Source organism: Balaenoptera musculus, chromosome 1 (assembly GCF_009873245.2).
Source record: "Balaenoptera musculus isolate JJ_BM4_2016_0621 chromosome 1, mBalMus1.pri.v3, whole genome shotgun sequence".
Lineage (NCBI taxonomy): Eukaryota > Metazoa > Chordata > Mammalia > Artiodactyla > Balaenopteridae > Balaenoptera > Balaenoptera musculus.
Window position 1 is genome coordinate 6,301,421 of NC_045785.1, and position 16,996 is coordinate 6,318,416.

Here is a 16,996-nt window from a genome sequence, read left to right on the forward strand (position 1 = left end):
TTGCTTAAAAATCATTCACCTCAATCAATGAAATACGATGGGGGGCGGGGGAGCATGCAAAGCGGATAAGAAATAATCCCAGGATCAAGTCAATTGTCTTAGCTAACAATTTAATGGTTCCATCAATCTATCCAATCTTCCATTAACTTGCTTTGTTGAGCATGCAAGTTTAAGATTGGAAAGCCACCACCAAGAAGACATGAAAAGCTTGTGGGAATTTTGGAAGAAGTTTATAAAACACTACAGGAATTCTCTAAATGTATCTAAAGTCCTGTAAGAAGCCAAATCTAACCACATACACGCCTTCCCTTACAGCGGGGCTTGGCAGACTACAGTCTGCAAGCCAAATCTGGCCCACCACCTGCTCTTGTACAGCCTGAGAACTAAGAATGGTTTTTCCATTTTTAAGTGGCTAAAAAATAAATCAAAAGAAGAGTCATATCTCCTGACGTGTGGAAATTAAATGAAATTCAAATTTCAGTGTCCTCAAGTAAAGTTCTATTGGCACACTGCCACCTCATTTATTTACATGTTGCTTGTGGCTTTTGTACTACAATGGCTGAGCTGAATAGTTGCAACAGAGACCATGAACAATTATCTGACCCAAAAAGTTTGCCAAAACCTGCCCTATATTAAAAGTTGCTAATAATTTGCCGTCAAATAACTGGCTTTAGCTATGTAGCTTTGCACAAGAGCCTCCAGATGGTTTCACTGAATACCATCTGAGCAATACAATAGAGAAATTATTGTATCTCATTGTAGTTAAGCCAAAAGCCAGCAAATCCCTATGACTTTTTTTTTTTTCTTTCCCCGCTGCACTGGGTCTACGTTGCTGCACACAGGCTTTCTCTAGTTGCGGCGAGCGGGGGCTACTCTTCCTTGCAGTGCACGGGCTTCTCATTGTGGTGGCTTCTCTTGTTGCGGAGCAGGGCTCTAAGGCATGAGGGCTTCAGTAGTTGTGGCACACGGGCTCAGTAGTTGTGGCTCGCGGGTTCTAGAGAGCAGGCTCAGTAGTTGTGGTGCGTGCACGGGCTTAGTTGCTGCATGGCATGTGGGATCTTCCGGGACCAGGGATCGAACCAGTGATCCCTGCATTGGCAGGCGGGTTCTTAACCACTGCGCCACCAGGGAAGTCCCCCTATGACTTTTTTTTAAACCATGTTATTTAACAGAGAAAGTGGTTCTTTCACCATTTTGTTATTTCCAGTGGGGAAAAAGGTATAATAAAATCACTTGTCCTTACTTCCTTTACCACCTAAGAAGCCCCAAGTCTTTCCCTCATAAATAAAATATACCAGAGTCAATAGGTATCTTTTTCTTGAAAGGGACAGAAACTACCAGAGGGTGTGAAGCAGAGGCTCACGGTCACTTTTTGGCATCATTACCTAAGACATTAAGGCTAGCGGCAATGTTACCTCAGAATAAAATCTTCTACATGTTTTCCCTACTCCCAAGCTTTTTAGTAGTAAACTCTTCATACACACAGAAGTTTAAAAGTATACAAGGCAATGAAAATTCCTATGAACTCTGCCTAGATTCTCTTACAATTACATGCTGCCATATTTGTTTCATCCATTTTTTTAAATCTATCTTGGCAGTGACTGAATCTTCAGGAAATAATCTGTATAACACCCCACCTTAAATACTTTAGCAACGAATTTTCAAGGAAATAAAATACAAAACTCTAGAGAGGGTGTAAAAGAAAAAAAGAAAAAAGAAAGAAAAAGAAAAAAGTGGTTTTTCCCTCTCACACAGATTAGTGAAGACAGAGGCAACCTCTGAGACCTCAACAATCCACAAAGCTAACACCGGAGTGTCACCTTGCTGAGACCACAGGGGTAGTGTGATTGATATTACAATTATCAGACGAGATCTAGGCAGCTTAGACTCTCTACCTACAGTGGCCTATGACTTCTCCTTCACAGAAGGACCACACATCTCTGGCGCTTACCTAAGGGCAGCGGCGTGGTAAGTGTCAACGTAATCAGAAATGAAGAGCTCTCGGTTCTTGATAACTGGGTCTGTTATGACAAGTTCTCTTCCAGAGTCTGTCACCAAAAAAAAAAAAAAAAAAAAAAGTTAATTAGGAGGATATTATAATTGAATTTCCAAAAAGGATTAGGAAAATTTCACAAAATTTTTCTTTCAGGTTCACTTCCCACTATAAAAAGCACAACAAATAACCAGGCCTGTCAGCAAAACAGACAGGAGGAATAACATAACAGCAGGAATAACAGGAGCAAGCGTCCTGTGGGATGTGTTTTTGCCCTTTATTAAGTCCCCACAGTTTGCTGAAATGCATTAAGCAGAAAATAAAAAAAGAAGGAAAAAGAAAACAACTACCACATTTTAGCAACTTGTAAACTACTAAAATGTTCAGTGATCCTGTGCATCTGGTATTTTATTGCTACATATTCCAGGATGGAGTGAAATCACACTGTTTCAAGTTGAAAAGAATAACCAAGTTATTATTTTTAATAAAGAACCATCATTGAACTGTTTTAACAGAAATTTAATAGTTTCAAAAAAGAAAAAACTGGTAAAATATAAAAGAACATTATTCTTCCAAACTGTCTTCACATTACTGCATTCATAGGCCTGACTTCTAATGTGAATTTTATTAATTAAAACAAAAAAAACCAAAAAATAAAAAGAAAGAAAGAAAACTGCTTTTGACTACTGGTTTGTTGACTCAAAACCTGTCACCAAAGGCAGTGAGACAAGCACAGTCATCCGGGCCAGAGAGAGCTGGATCCCTGCCCCGGGGTCTCCACTCAGAAGACGAATAGCCTTGGCAACTCCTTTAGCATCTCTAAGCCTCAATTTCCAGACCTGGAAGTGGGGAGTGACAACCCCGAACTCATATAATTAATGGGTAACAAATGTGAATCAGCTAGAATGAGGCCTAGCACCTCAAAAAAAAAAAAATCAATAAAAAGAAGCTATTAGACATCTGAACAAACATAATATACACTTTATGTACATAATCTCACATGTCAATAAAGTTATTGGGTAGAAACTACAATGCCAGAGGAAGAAAAAAATAAAAGATGCTCTGAACTACCTTCCTATTGTTCTAAAAGTCAATACTCAAGCTAAATTTCAAAATATTCAGGAAAGCTTTGCTTTGAAAACTGAAGTTCACAACCCTGAAGTTCACCAATATAGATTATTAAAAAGAAACAAAATACAATTCTATAGGGTTTTCAGTGTCATTAGTTCAGCATTAGGTGAGAAAAAGGAATAAAAAGATGAAGCTACTTTTATTTCCAAAGAAGATCTATCACTACTCCAAGTTCAAGGGAAAGATGCTACTAGCACATGATCAGGTTGTTTCTCTTTTAAGGCAGAAATAGTGAAAGAACTCAGCAAAAAAAACAAAAAAACATTCCAGTAATGTCTTTATTGATAAAAAGCTTTTTCAGTGAAAAATTTTCATAGTGGTTATCTCCATTTAATGAATGTTTTTACAAAGAACTTTGCCCAAAGCTAAGAAAGTGTAAGAATCAAACCAGAAGGACATATTTACCATTTTCATTATGTCGATCCTGAACCAAATGCTGATACACAGAATCTGGAACTTCAGATTGACGGTAGTACCATTTGACGTTCATGAGTAGGTGGTCCCTCTTACTCTGAAAAGGAAAATCTAACAGCATTAGGAACAGGATTTCGGGTGCCCACAGGTGCATACCATACCCATGATCAAAAGCCCCTGGAAACAGGTGGACAGGCAGAGAAGGAGACACACACTTACTACCAGGACCACAAAAATACATTAGTCAATTATGAGGTCAATTTTCATTTTTTGAAAAATCCCAGCCACAACACCTCTCTGACTCTATCCCTCAAAGTTGCTTATTTCAGGAAACAAAGGAAACCAAACTTGAATCTATAAATCTCCCCTGTTTGATTAACTAATTCAATATTATATTTTTTTATTCAGCATTAACTACTCAGTACACTACATGAATACATCCTTCTTCTATCTGAAGCTTTAATTGTTTTGGTAAATATTTAGAAACTGTTTCAGCACACTGTCAAGGCCATTAAGGGCAATGAGTTTTTCCTGCTACTTTACTGCCACTTATGCTCTATGGCAAACTAACACTATGGGTGTTAAAAGCAAACTATGGGTGGTGAGGAAGGTACTATGAGTCCATGGAGCAGGGACCCTGTCTCATTTATCTCTGAATTTCCCAAGAAGAGAACACCTTGGACATGAATATTTATGAATAATAAAGAGTTCTATGATGATCAGGGTCCCATAAATGTTTGTGAGACACTCAACCATCTTATCCCTAAAAGTTAACTTTGTTCCTAGTTCATTCGAAGAATAAAGGATCAAATACTGCCTTTCCATTTGAAGGCTATGGGGCTAGGGCTTGAGGGGACCATCTCTGTGTACCTGGTCATGAAGCATCTCAGTGTGGCAGTGCACTAAGGCTTCCCGGGGCCTCAGAAAATACTTTCCGACCCAGCTGAGGGCCATAAGGGACTTCCCCAAGGTGAGTGCAATACCACTCCTCCTAGCAGCGTCTACCTTCTCATCACAAGTCAGTGGGTCAGAAATGCATGAGAGCTAAAATTCGGGAGATGGCCAAATCCTAAAGTATGTCAAAGGAGCCTTCTCTAATGAAGTAAGAAGCTTGATGCTTACATGAGAGGTTGCACAAAGCCTTCACTAAAAGACCAGGAAGGCTCAAAAATATTTTTGCTAAAATACGTAAGCCATTCAAAGAACCAGAAAGAAAGCAATTGCCAAAAGTCTTGACTGAATTCAAATGTGAAGAAGTGCTATTCCAAAGTAAATACCATACACACTAAGATTCTTACTTTTGCAATTAGCTGTGTCAAATATAGGGCATCATTACTGGTTTGAATAAAAGAGATTGCAGACAAAGAATAATCCTACAAAATGGGTACTTTTTAGTTTTTATCAATTTTGCACTTTTATATTCTACACTGTTTATACTGAGGGTGGGAAAAAGAGGACACATCAGTACACTGCATAAAAAGAATACACTTTATATATAGTATAGGAGTTTACAGACAGAGCAATTACTTCCGGCAAGGGATTATGGAGGAAGGAACATCTGACCTGGGAAAAAATGGGAAATATTTCAATGAAATTTTTTCTAGGCAAAGGAGGAGGCCTGAGAAATACACAGAGATAAAGTACAAGACATATATAAGACACATGCATGTGGTCCATCTGCATGCAGCACAGGAAAACATTCTGCATGATGGTGAGGGGAACCTGAATCCTAGCTGGAGTTTGGCCTTTAGTGGCTTTTAGCTCCCTGGGACAAATGGGGTCTTCTATCTGCACTGCCGACCAAAGCCACAGGCACTGAGGTGCAAAACCCCAGGCCGTGGGAGAGCAGCTAGAGGGCTACAGCATCTTCCTGAGGCAGGATGGTAAAGAGCAAGACCCGGTTGAGAGCACTCACCAGGGAAAGGAGGAGACACACCAGGGGAGGGGCAGTACTCAGGGATAAACCCGGCTAAGTAAATACACTGTGCAATACAGGGCTGCTCAACCTAAAAACTACTGACATGTGGTCCAGATAAGTCTGTTGCGGGGGCCCACCCAGCGCACGGCCAGATGCACAGCAGCGTCCCTGGCCTTCAACCACTAACTGCCAGCAACGCTCCTCCCTCACTGTGACAACCAAAAACGTCTTCAAATACTGCCAAATGTCCCCTTCGGGTACAAAACACTCCCAGTTGAAAACCAATGGTCTAAGAGTTTCCTTTTTAAGGAAAGCTAAACCAGAATGGTAAGACTAAACTCTAATTCAAGCACTACTGGGCTGGGCTGGGCTGGGCTGGTGAGTACAGCAAAGTCGGTCATGGTTCAAATCCCAACTCCATCACCTCCCTGTTACATGACTCTGAGCACATTATTAAGATTCTCTGAGTCTACCCTTTTCCGTAAAACAGGATTATCGAAACCTACCTAAAAGGACTCATGAAAAAAATGAAAAGATGGAAAAGCATCTGTAACTGAGCAGGAACTCAAAAGACTACTGCTTTCTCTCTGTTAGTAGGTGACTCTAACCAGTGCTTCACAGAAAACTTCAAGAACTTTGCTGAGAATTGTAGAAGTGATATCTTCTCCAGAATATGGTTGCTTTCAGGAGATGATAGTGATGTCTCGTCACTGAGCTACTAATGGATGCTTCAACACTCACAGTAATGGATTACTTAATACAGCACAAAGGAATTCAGATCTACTAGCAGTCCTAGCAACAGTGTTCTAAAATTTATACTTTTATGTACTTCTGTAACACATCTAAGATGTATGAACACCAAATGACCAGACAAAGATACTATGAAAAAAGAAAATTACAGGCCAATATCTTTGATTCATAGAGATGCAGAAATTCTCAACGAAATATTAGCCAACCAAATCCAACAACACATAAAAAAGATCATACACCAGGACCGAGCTGGATTCATCCCAAGTTCACAAGGATGGCTCAACATACACAAATCAATAAATGTGATACACCACATCAACAAAAGAAACGACGAAGACCACGTGATCATCTCAATAGACGCAGAAAAAGCATAAGATGTATGAAAATGTGAAGGCCAACAGAAATAACCTTTAAAGGTACTATAATCACACAATGTCTATTTTTCAGAACCAAGCCAGTGATTCAGGTGACGTTTTGAGGTATAATACCTAAGTTATCTTCTGACCCAGGCACACTTAATGATTCCACCCACACAAAACTACCACTCTAGTTTGTACCTAGATTTACTATTCCTATTATTAGCCTTTACAAAGGGAGTTGAAAGCCTACTGGATTTCCTAATGCAATACTACCCAACAACCAGGGAGTGGCGGCATTGTGTTTAAAAAAAAAAAAGCCTCCAGATTCTGAATTCCACACATGGCAAAGGTAGGCAGGCTCAATGTAAACAAAAGTTCTGAACGAATGTAAGTAGCGCTAATGGACACAATCTTCCCAAATAGGCCAGGAATTTAGTTAAAGATTAAATGTCTATAAAGGGAGGCACCGTGTTGTTTCAGAGGCACTAGCCTAAAATCAGGTAATCTAGGATTTTGGTACTGTCCGCAATCACTAGTTAGCTGGGGGTGACCTTAGTGAAGTCACCCAGCCATCTGACAAGTGAGGGACAGAACAAGATGATTTCTATGGTCTGGTTCCATCTTACATGCTTATGTTTAGATTTCTTCCCCAGACTTAACCGAGTAGATAAAATAGGACTGGGAGAGCACCCTCGTGTTTTCTCTGTATCACACAACGGCATTAGCTCACGTTACCGTCCTAAGGAGTTTCAGGAATTAAAACGTCATCTTCCACGGAAGCCGCCTACTGCGCGCTGAGGAACAGCAAACGGGAGCAGAGGGCACCCCCTCTCCGGTACTCGCTCCCTCAGCCGTCCATCATGGGAAATCTTCATCTTCGTTACACTTGTCACTAGGCTAAGAATTCTGCTCAAAATCACAGAAAATTAAAGGCAGACGTGAACTTAGAGATCATCTGATTCAACCCAAACCACCTGGGTTTGGGGCCAATTACCTCTCCAAGCCTCAATTTTCTCACATATAAAATGAGGAAAAATAATATTCTATATACCTCATTAGGCTGTGAGGATTAAATAAATGAATATAAGTAGAGTGGACTGGCTCTCAATAAATGCTGGATAGCACTATCACTGTTTTACAGATGAAGAGAGGAGTTAGGCTATATCAAGAGGCTGGTTATAAATTTTGCTTTTCTCAGATCCAAAATTATGCTCATAACAGCAATACAAAAGTAAATCCAGTAGCAAATTAGAGGGAAATTTCTTCACTTTCGCAACAATTCAAGAAGCATATCAAGTATTTCTAACAAATATGCCTCATTATTGACTAGTGATATAATTGGACAACTGCATAAAGGTCAAAGTGGTTATAAATGACACATTTTAAACACAATGCTGAATGAAGAAGGAAGTGGTGAAAAGCTTCCCATGTGAAGGCATCCTGGGGTACATTTCCGAACACAGAGAAGAGCCCACTGGGAAGTAAATATTTCCCACCATTTTTTCTTTAAGGAGAGAGAGATTGATTTGACTGCTTCCAGGTGGTAGGATGCACCAGCATTAAGAGAAAACCACCAAACCAATCTGCTTACAGTAAGGTTTCACAGGCCCTGTGCAAAAAAGGAGAGGAGCCGATTCTGGGTTGAATTATGGATTTGTCCACATCCCTGGCCCAGATTTCTTGAAATAAGGGATGAATGTAAATTTAGGGAAATAAAGAGTTTAACAGAGGACAAATCCCATCACCAACTGGGTTTAGAAAAGACAGCTTAATGGTAGGTGTTCAGCAGCAGAACAGGGAGGATTTGCAGATATTTGCATGTCAGGCAACAGGTTGAGAATTAATGAATTAAAAGGTCAAAACTGAAATTAAACATTGAGAATAAGATAACTGAGAAAGGCAGACTAGAGGGAAAGGGAGGCAACAGAGACCAGAAAGGAACACAGGAGGCTGCTGCTGAGGGACAGCGGTTCACTCCGTCAAGAGCGCACACCTCAACCACCCCAGGTACAAATATACAAGATCCAAGGCCGAGAAGTAAATTTCCCTTCCCAGAGATCTTTCATGATTATTAATATGGTACTTTCATTGATTTTAAATAGCCAATCTGTGTCCTTCCTAGGACCAGTCTTAATTATCTTCCTCTGGGGAAACATTTTTACACAATATAAAAAAATAAAAGAAGTGCAGGGGTGTGGGGGGTGAGGATAGGAGTTCATTAATGACCAAGTAGACAAGTGCAGAGATTACCTTTTCAATAGTCTTTATTCCCAACCAGAATGGGAACAACAATAATTGTATACTCAACCTGCATTACAGAAGAAGGACCTTCTTTGCTCCATCAATCAATCACCTACCAGGCCTTGCCAGATTATCAGGGCTCCCAAAGCCCTCCAAACAGGTCATTCTAGTCCCCCCACTGTTATCAAATGTGACAGAAGGATCAGGGCCAAAGACAACCCAACTAGGATATGAAGGTGGATATCATCACATGAAGAATTTTGCAAAGTCAAAATAATCTGCTAGAGATAACACAGAACTTCCTTCAAATTCTTAACTGCTTAGTTCTTGGGAGTGCAAATTTCAAATAATGGAAGATCTAGATTCAGAGTCAGGTGAAATCAGACCAAAATTCTTGTTTTATAAAGCCAAAATGGCCAGTCAGGTTTTTCCAGAAATTTAGGAACTAGAAGTAGCTAACATTTGTATACGGTATGGCTTAAGAAGATTCCCTTTGGAGAAACAAAATGGTGAAAATAAGGTTAAGAGTTACCCTTCCAGCGTGCTGCACGGCTGTTCTGAAGTGGTATTTCAACCCTGCTGAGTCTACCTCCACCCACAGGGTGACTGATGCCTGTTGGGAAGATCACCCTCAAAAAGACCTTGGGGACACAGTCTTAGTGGCTTCAACCATTCCTGACTCTGGGGGAGGGGACTAGGGACAGACAGTGGGGTCTAAGATTACTAGTCTTCAAAGGCCAAGTATAACTCCAGGCATATGCACAGGGGAATCAATCTCAAGATAAGCTTTCGGCACTTCCCTGGTGGCGTGGTGGTTAAGAATCTGCCTGCCAATGCAGGGGACATAGGCTCAAGCCCTGGTCCGGGAAGATCCCACATGCCACGGAGCAACTAAGCCCATATACCACAACTACTGAGCCTGCGCTCTAGAGCCTGCGAGCCACAACTACTGAAGCTCGCGTGCCTAGAGTCCGTGCTCCACAACAAGAGAAGCCACTGCAGTAAGAAGCTCGCGCACCGCAACGAAGAGTAGCCCCTGCTCGCCGCAACTAAAGAAAGCCCGCGCGCAGCAGTGAAGATCCAACGCAGCCATAAATACATAGATAGACAGACAGATAGATAGATAGATAGATAGATAGATAGATAGATAGATAAATTAATTAATTAATTAAAAAAATAAAAATAAAGATAAGCTTTCTGTACCCGTCAGAAGATCATCATTACTCAACTATGTGGATGAACATCAGGACTAAGATGAAATCAGGTAGGAAATATCTTGTAATATTATTTCAAACCACTACTCTACTCCTAACGTAAGACACTAACCATGTAACATTTTCTATATCTATATATTTATATCTAAATAGCTTTAGAGCCATTACAGCTCAAAAGGCCATCAAAGAGTTATAGGAATACATAAGTGCCATCAGGGCTCAGGCCATCAAGGTCCACCCATCTCAGAGTTCTGCTCTCACACAGGTACCAGGAGGTTAGGCGAAAGCCTGCAACACTGACTGCAGAGTCTTGTTCTCAAAGAAGAAAGGGCTTTGAGTATCTCCTACAAATAATCACACTATCATGTACAAATCTCCCTAATATACTGAGACATTAACTAAATATTTTGTTTCCTTTTATTTGAGAGGGTATAGTAAGGGCAAGTATATTTCTTACTGGCATCGACTAAACAAAGTATCCACACTTGTTTTGTCCTAAAATGCCCGTTTCTTCCAACTTTCTCAGATATGTCCACTGCCCAATGGTGACTGAACTGATCTGTGAAAGAACTATGACTGTAGCACATCTCCCTTATGGGAGCCACAACACTTGAGTTTCCAGCACAGAAACTTGTTTAGTGGTGTGATGGTTAACTTTATGTGTCAACTTGACTGTGCTAAGGGATGCCCAGACAGCTAGCTGGTAAAACGTTATTTCTGAGTGTGCCCATGTGGGTGTTTCTAGAAGAGGTCAAACTTTGACTCAGTAGACTGAGTGAAGAGATCTGCCCTCCCCAATGTGGGCGAGCATGACCCAATCTCTTGGGGGCCCAAAAGGAACAAAATGAAGAAGGAAGAGCAAATTCCTTCTCTCTTCTCGAGCTCGACATCCATTTTTCCCTGCCATCAGCCATCAGAGCTCCTCTTCTTGGGCCTTCAGACTCTGGGACTTAACACCAGCAGCCCCCCTGGTTCTCAGGCCTTCGACTTGAATTTAATTATATCACATGCTTCCTGATTCTCCAGCTTGCAGACAGCAAGTTATACATATACTAAGGGACTTTCGACCCCCAAAACCTCATGAGACAATTCCTATAGTATATATACATATATCTATCTCTCCTATTGGGTCTGTTTCTCTGCAGAACGCTGACTGATACAAGTGGCTACTTATCATGTACTGATTGGCATTTGCAAATGGACATAACCTGGAACTACACAGGGGTCTACTCAGAACTAACATAATGAATAAAATAGATAAAAATAGATAAAAGAAACAAACAAACCATATCCATTTGATTAAGGTGCTTACTGCCGTTAGGCCCTAGAATCAAGGTTGTTACAAGCTCATTTTCCAAACCGGTGGCACTCAATCCAAAAGACTGTTTTCAAGAGATTGCTTGCATCAGCATCTGGGTCTGTGCAAGAGGATTTAAATCATCTGGAATCAGATGGTGAAGCAAGAAGGTGGAACTCTGGGAGGGCAGATGACTTTTTACAATGTTTACAACCAAGATGTGCAAATAACTGGTTATATCCAAATCCCCAGAAAGATGATGCTACTAAAAACGTGCTGACACACAGGCTCCAACGATCAGAAATAATTTTCAAAAATCACTGTTTCTTAATGATGTCTTGTTTATTAATGGTAGGACCAAAAAGGTGCATGAAAACAAAATTCTCTCTCAACTGCTAACTAGGGAGTCAAAACTCATTAAGGCAATTTCTATTGGGGATTACATTATGGATGAACAATGAAATTTTCAGACAATGGATTCCTGCATTTGCAGTGGCGAGGCCAAAACTGAGTACAGGGGTAGCCCTGGGAAAATTTGTACTTCTTGGCCTCATAAGATAAGAGACAGGGTCACTAGGTAACCTCTGCTGTCCTTGTCTTCTTAAACTGAATAACAAGTTTATGTCACACACACATAGATAAGCCACATTTAAAGGGGGACTTAGTATATGGGGACATATATAACAAACTAAAAAACATTCCTATAATTTCCCACATGAATCGTGTTGATGTACACCTGACAAAAATACTAAATGTCAGATTCAGGATTTAAAGGGTCCCAAAATTCAGGTTGAAGGGTAAGCTAGAAAGATGAAATTTCACAGACAGATTAAGTCCCTATACTTGGATCCCAAAAATCTGCAGCCCAAACCCAAAATAAACCCCTTCCTAAAAGCCAGTATTCTTTCCAGCAATCATGATTACACCAGATAAATCTATAACCACAAATTTTCTATTTGGCCCAAAAGATTTCCCCCATAACAGAAGAGAAAATAGCTGTTTATAGGCAGCACCATAAGAAATTGCCAAATTCCTCGTAATCCCTACTACATGTAATTGAACATTCCACTGAATTTCTTTCTTAAAAAATCAAGCCCAAATACTACAAAGTTTAACATGTTTGCAATACGTTGGCTGTTGTTTGGTGATCATGGTGATGGCAGCAGCGATTTTACTCATTCTGGGGGAGTTAATTAGTTCTTGTACATGACATAGTCAGAAAAGCTACAGAACTCTATCACAAATTAATGATGGGGCAGGAGTGAAAAGGAAGTTAAAGAAGGGGCGGGCAGAACCTGGGCTGTAGTCTTCCAAAATTCTCTAGAAATTTCACAAATTAAACTATGACATTATTTTAGAAATAAAAATTACTAACTTATGATTGAAGATACATAACACAGATTTTACTATTAAAAATTGATGCTGAAATATCTTGAAAAGATTTCACTGAGTCAACGTGTGCTTCACAGAAGTGGTTCTCAGACTTCTTAGACTCAGGATTCCTTACTCTCATCAAAATTATTGAGGAATTCCAAGAGCTTTTGTTTTTTGTTTTTTTGTTTTTTCTTTCTTTTTTTTTAAAATTTATTTATTTATTTATCTATGTCTGTGTTGGGTCTTCGTTTCTGTGTGAGGGCTTTCTCTAGTTGCGGCAAGTGGGGGCCACTCTTCATCGCGGTGCGCGGGCCTCTCACTATCGCGGCCTCTCGTTGCGGAGCACAGGCTCCAGACGCGCAGGCTCAGTAATCGTGGCTCACGGGCCTAGTTGCTCCGCGGCATGTGGGATCTTCCCAGACCAGGGCTCGAACCCGTGTCCCCTGCATTGGCAGGCAGATTCTCAACCACTGCGCCACCAGGGAAGCCCAGAGCTTTTGTTTATGTGGGTCATATCTTATCAATGTTTACTATATTAGAAAATGAAAATAACGAAAAATTTTAGACATTTTTAGTAACTCAGTTAACAATAACCCCATGACATGCTAATGTAAATAATTACAACAAGCAACTATGCTTTTAAAACAAACTAAATTTAGGAAACCAGTAATAATTATGTTCTTACAAATCTCTCGGATACTTGGCTTAAGGAAACAGATTCTCATATCTGACTCTGCTTCAATCCGTTGAGATGTATCACACATCATTTAGCCTTTGTAAAGCCCCACGGTACACTCATGAGAGAATGAAGAGTGAAAAAGGCAAATGACGTCTCGGTATGATCACGAAAGCAGTCTGGCCCCGCAGACCCAAGGCCATAGGAGAGAAGAGCTGCTCCACGCGATGGAGTGGACAAACCGCACAAGCAGCACGGACGCCCCCCTAACAGCCTCTGGGAGCTTAAACAATTTTGGCAGGCTCCCCAAACGGAACCATGGCTGGCATGCTAGAGCACACATGTAGTTAGAAGTCAGAAACTATTAAAAAATAGAAGATTTTATTTTTATTTATACAATCAGACATTCTAGTAGCGAGCAGGAAGTTAAACTCCTAAAGAAAATCTAGGTAAGAAGCCTCTTGTTTCAATTTAAGATATTTTTCTTTCTAGAATTTGAGCTCGTGATATTGAGAAATATCTTGATTCAAACAAGAATATAAATAGGGCTATACTAAAAAGGTACACTTTAAAACAATGGTGAGGGCTTCCCTGGTGGCACAGTGGTTGAGAATCCGCCTGCCAATGCAGGGGACACGGGTTCGAGCCCTGGTCTGGGAAGATCCCACATGCCGCGGAGCAACTAGGCCCGTGAGCCACAACTGCTGAGCCTGCGCGTCTGGAGCCTGTGCTCCGCAATGAGAGGCCGCGATAGTGAGAGGCCCGCGAACCGCGATGAAGAGTGGCCCCCGCTTGCCACAACTAGAGAAAGCCCTCGCACAGAAACGAGGACCCAACACAGCCAAAAATAAAAATAAATAAAATAATTTTTAAAAAACAAAAAAAAACAATGGTGAACCTATTAAGCCGAAAGCATGCAAGGAGAAAATAGGTAGTAACCTGGGTAACTTTTATTCAGCAATTTGCAATTCCAGGCAACTTTGTGGCCATTTCAAAAATTGTGCTGCCTCCTACCTAAGAAAACTGACAACATGAAACGTCAACTTTTAAGAATAAAACAAACAAACCCAACAAAAAAACAAACTTTTAGCTTACCATACTATACTGAATTATCATCTTTTATAAAGATGAACATACCTATTTTATGTGAATCCAGCATTTCCTCTCTTTGTAGGTGATAACCTTTTTGTATCATTGTTTTCTGAATTAAACTGCAAAACATACAGCTAGTAACACCATAAAATACCTTTTAGTAGCACAAAGTTTTTAGAATTGAGTTTCTGCACTTTTAAGGAACACTAATATAGGTTCAGAAATTATTTAAATTTAAATAAAGTCAGCCTACATAGTAAGAATCCAATTACAGCTAACAAACATTTTGAACTTGCCAATAAACAAATTCAAATAGTTTGGTTGAAAAGGGGAAAAATCAGTAGGAACCCTAAAAATTCAGGTTTTCCTATTTCATTTTATATAGTCAGTTGTAAGTATCTTATTTATTCTTCTCTCCTTTTGACTTAAACCAAAACGAAGACTGTAACCTTTAATACCTGCTAGTCTATTTATACCTGTTCTATCTACAACCATTTTTCTAACACAAACATATGCCCTGACAGCTTATCTCAGTCCACATGCCAGACAACAAAGGCCCACTGGCCTGCTGGAGAAGAAACGGAAGGCAGGAAATGAGAAGGCTGAGTTAATCCCAGATAATCAATCACGGTATTCACTCAAGTATGAGCCAAGCTGAGGAAATGCTGCTTAAAAGAAAGGAAGAAAATCAAAGAGCATATGACCAGAGCCACAGTTCATTTTTAAAATAGGTTAGTTTTTGCCAAGAAGATTCCCCATCATGTTCAAGCACTAATACAACTTATATAAATGTTAGTAACTTCTGAAGGAAGACCGTTTTCTTTAAAATCCTTCATCCTCTATCCTTTTTCAGAAATGTTTTAATTTGGGGTTTTTGTTTTACTGTTTTGGTTTTGGTTCATCTTTTGTTTTCCTAAATCAGCTTTATTGAGGTATATTTTATACACAATAAAATTGTGTTTGATAAATGTGGTGTATAACCACCACCACAATCAAGATAGGGAATATTTCCATTACCACAAAAAGACTAACTTCCTTTAGAATTGATGAATCTGCTCTGCTGAAAAAGCTTTTGTGCCAGAGAATGCTAGAAAAACATTCTAATCTAAATTCCTTCCCCCATTTTAACACAAAGAGACGTTACTATGAGAAAAACAACTCGAGTCAGCTGTGATGCTTCTTTCTACCAGCTGATGCTGGAGAAGACCACTACAGACAACAACCCCATGTTCTTCAAAATCAAATAATTTGCCGGATAAAACTTCTGAGCTGAGACTTCAATGATCTCCTAAAAACCCCAGAATATGATAACAGTTACAGAGACAATAGTTATGAGAGTGAAAAAAAGTTTTCAAATTAGTTTTACAGTATAATTTCCTCAAATCATGTAATCCATATTTAATGAGCTTCTACCAGGTATCAGACCATTGTTCTGGAGCTACATACTGAGGACTCTGGAGAGGAAAAACACAGATAAAGTCCCAGTCTTGACAGAGCTAACATTCCAATAGAGGGACGGACCCTTTAGCAATCTCTCCACCCTTCCCAAAAAAGGTCAGAGAATGGTTAAGTGCTTTAAAAAAGCCACTGGCAATGAGATCTGCCACTTAGTAACCATACAATCCTAGGCAAGTAACATTTTGTATACTGTATTTAATCTCTTCGGGTATTGCTTTCCTTAAAACTAGCTGTCTTTTCAAAAGCACCTGAATTTGGCAGGGAACAGTGTACTGCGCTTCACACAGACACACAAGGGGGGTTAGATCACCTTAATAAATCCATACACCAATTTCCCCATCCACAGGGACAACACAGAAATCCAAGTCTCTGTCTCTCACTAAGGCTGAGCTTTGTTCATGAAAACTCCAGGTTTTGTGGGGTTTTTTTACCTCTTTTACCTTTTTTTCTTTTATAAAATGTATTATGAAAAATTTCACAGGCATAAAGGTATAAAAATAATATAACTATGGGCCAAACATATTTTAAGAAATAAAACATAACCAAACCTGAAGAAACTGCCTATACACTCCTTCTAGACAGGTCTCTCTTACTTCCCCCCAGAGGTAAACACTATCTTGAATTCACTGTTGCTCATTCCCACACAGTGCTTTATACTTTTACTTCATATGTACATACAGCTAAAACTATATAAGGTATCGTTTTGCAGTTTTTACATTTTACACAAATGATACCGTACTCTGACTGCCTCTGCAATCTGCTTTGTTTATTCAGCATTATGCTTGCATGATTCATCCATGCCCTAGTCCATTCATTTTAAATGATACATATTACATCTACGTACAATATGCCACGATTTGTTCAAAAATTTCCTGCTGATCGATATTTGGGTCATTTCCAGTTTTTCACTACTACAACCAAGGCTGCTACTATAAGCATTCTTATTCATGTTTGTGCAAATTTGTCTTAGGTTTGTCTTTGAATGTTTGGTGCCATAGCTAAATATTCAAAATTAATAGGTAACATTGTTCATAATGTCCTCTGATATCAAAGCCTGTAGGATCTGTAGTGCTGTCCCA

The 16,996-nt window shown here is 39.8% G+C and overlaps 1 protein-coding gene across 6 annotated transcripts in view; it reads right to left on the reverse strand.

Moving 5' to 3' along the window:
- RERE (arginine-glutamic acid dipeptide repeats) overlaps window positions 1-16,996 on the reverse strand; it is a 420,307-nt gene that overhangs the window by 167,932 nt on the left and 235,379 nt on the right. For all 6 annotated transcript variants that reach the window (XM_036846203.1, XM_036846175.1, XM_036846185.1 and 3 more), the window contains 2 exons: window positions 3,530-3,635; window positions 1,952-2,048 (listed from right to left, as the gene is read on the reverse strand). In XM_036846203.1, coding sequence (XP_036702098.1) covers window positions 1,952-2,048; window positions 3,530-3,635 — 203 coding nt within the window. The remainder of the gene's footprint in view (window positions 1-1,951; window positions 2,049-3,529; window positions 3,636-16,996) is intronic.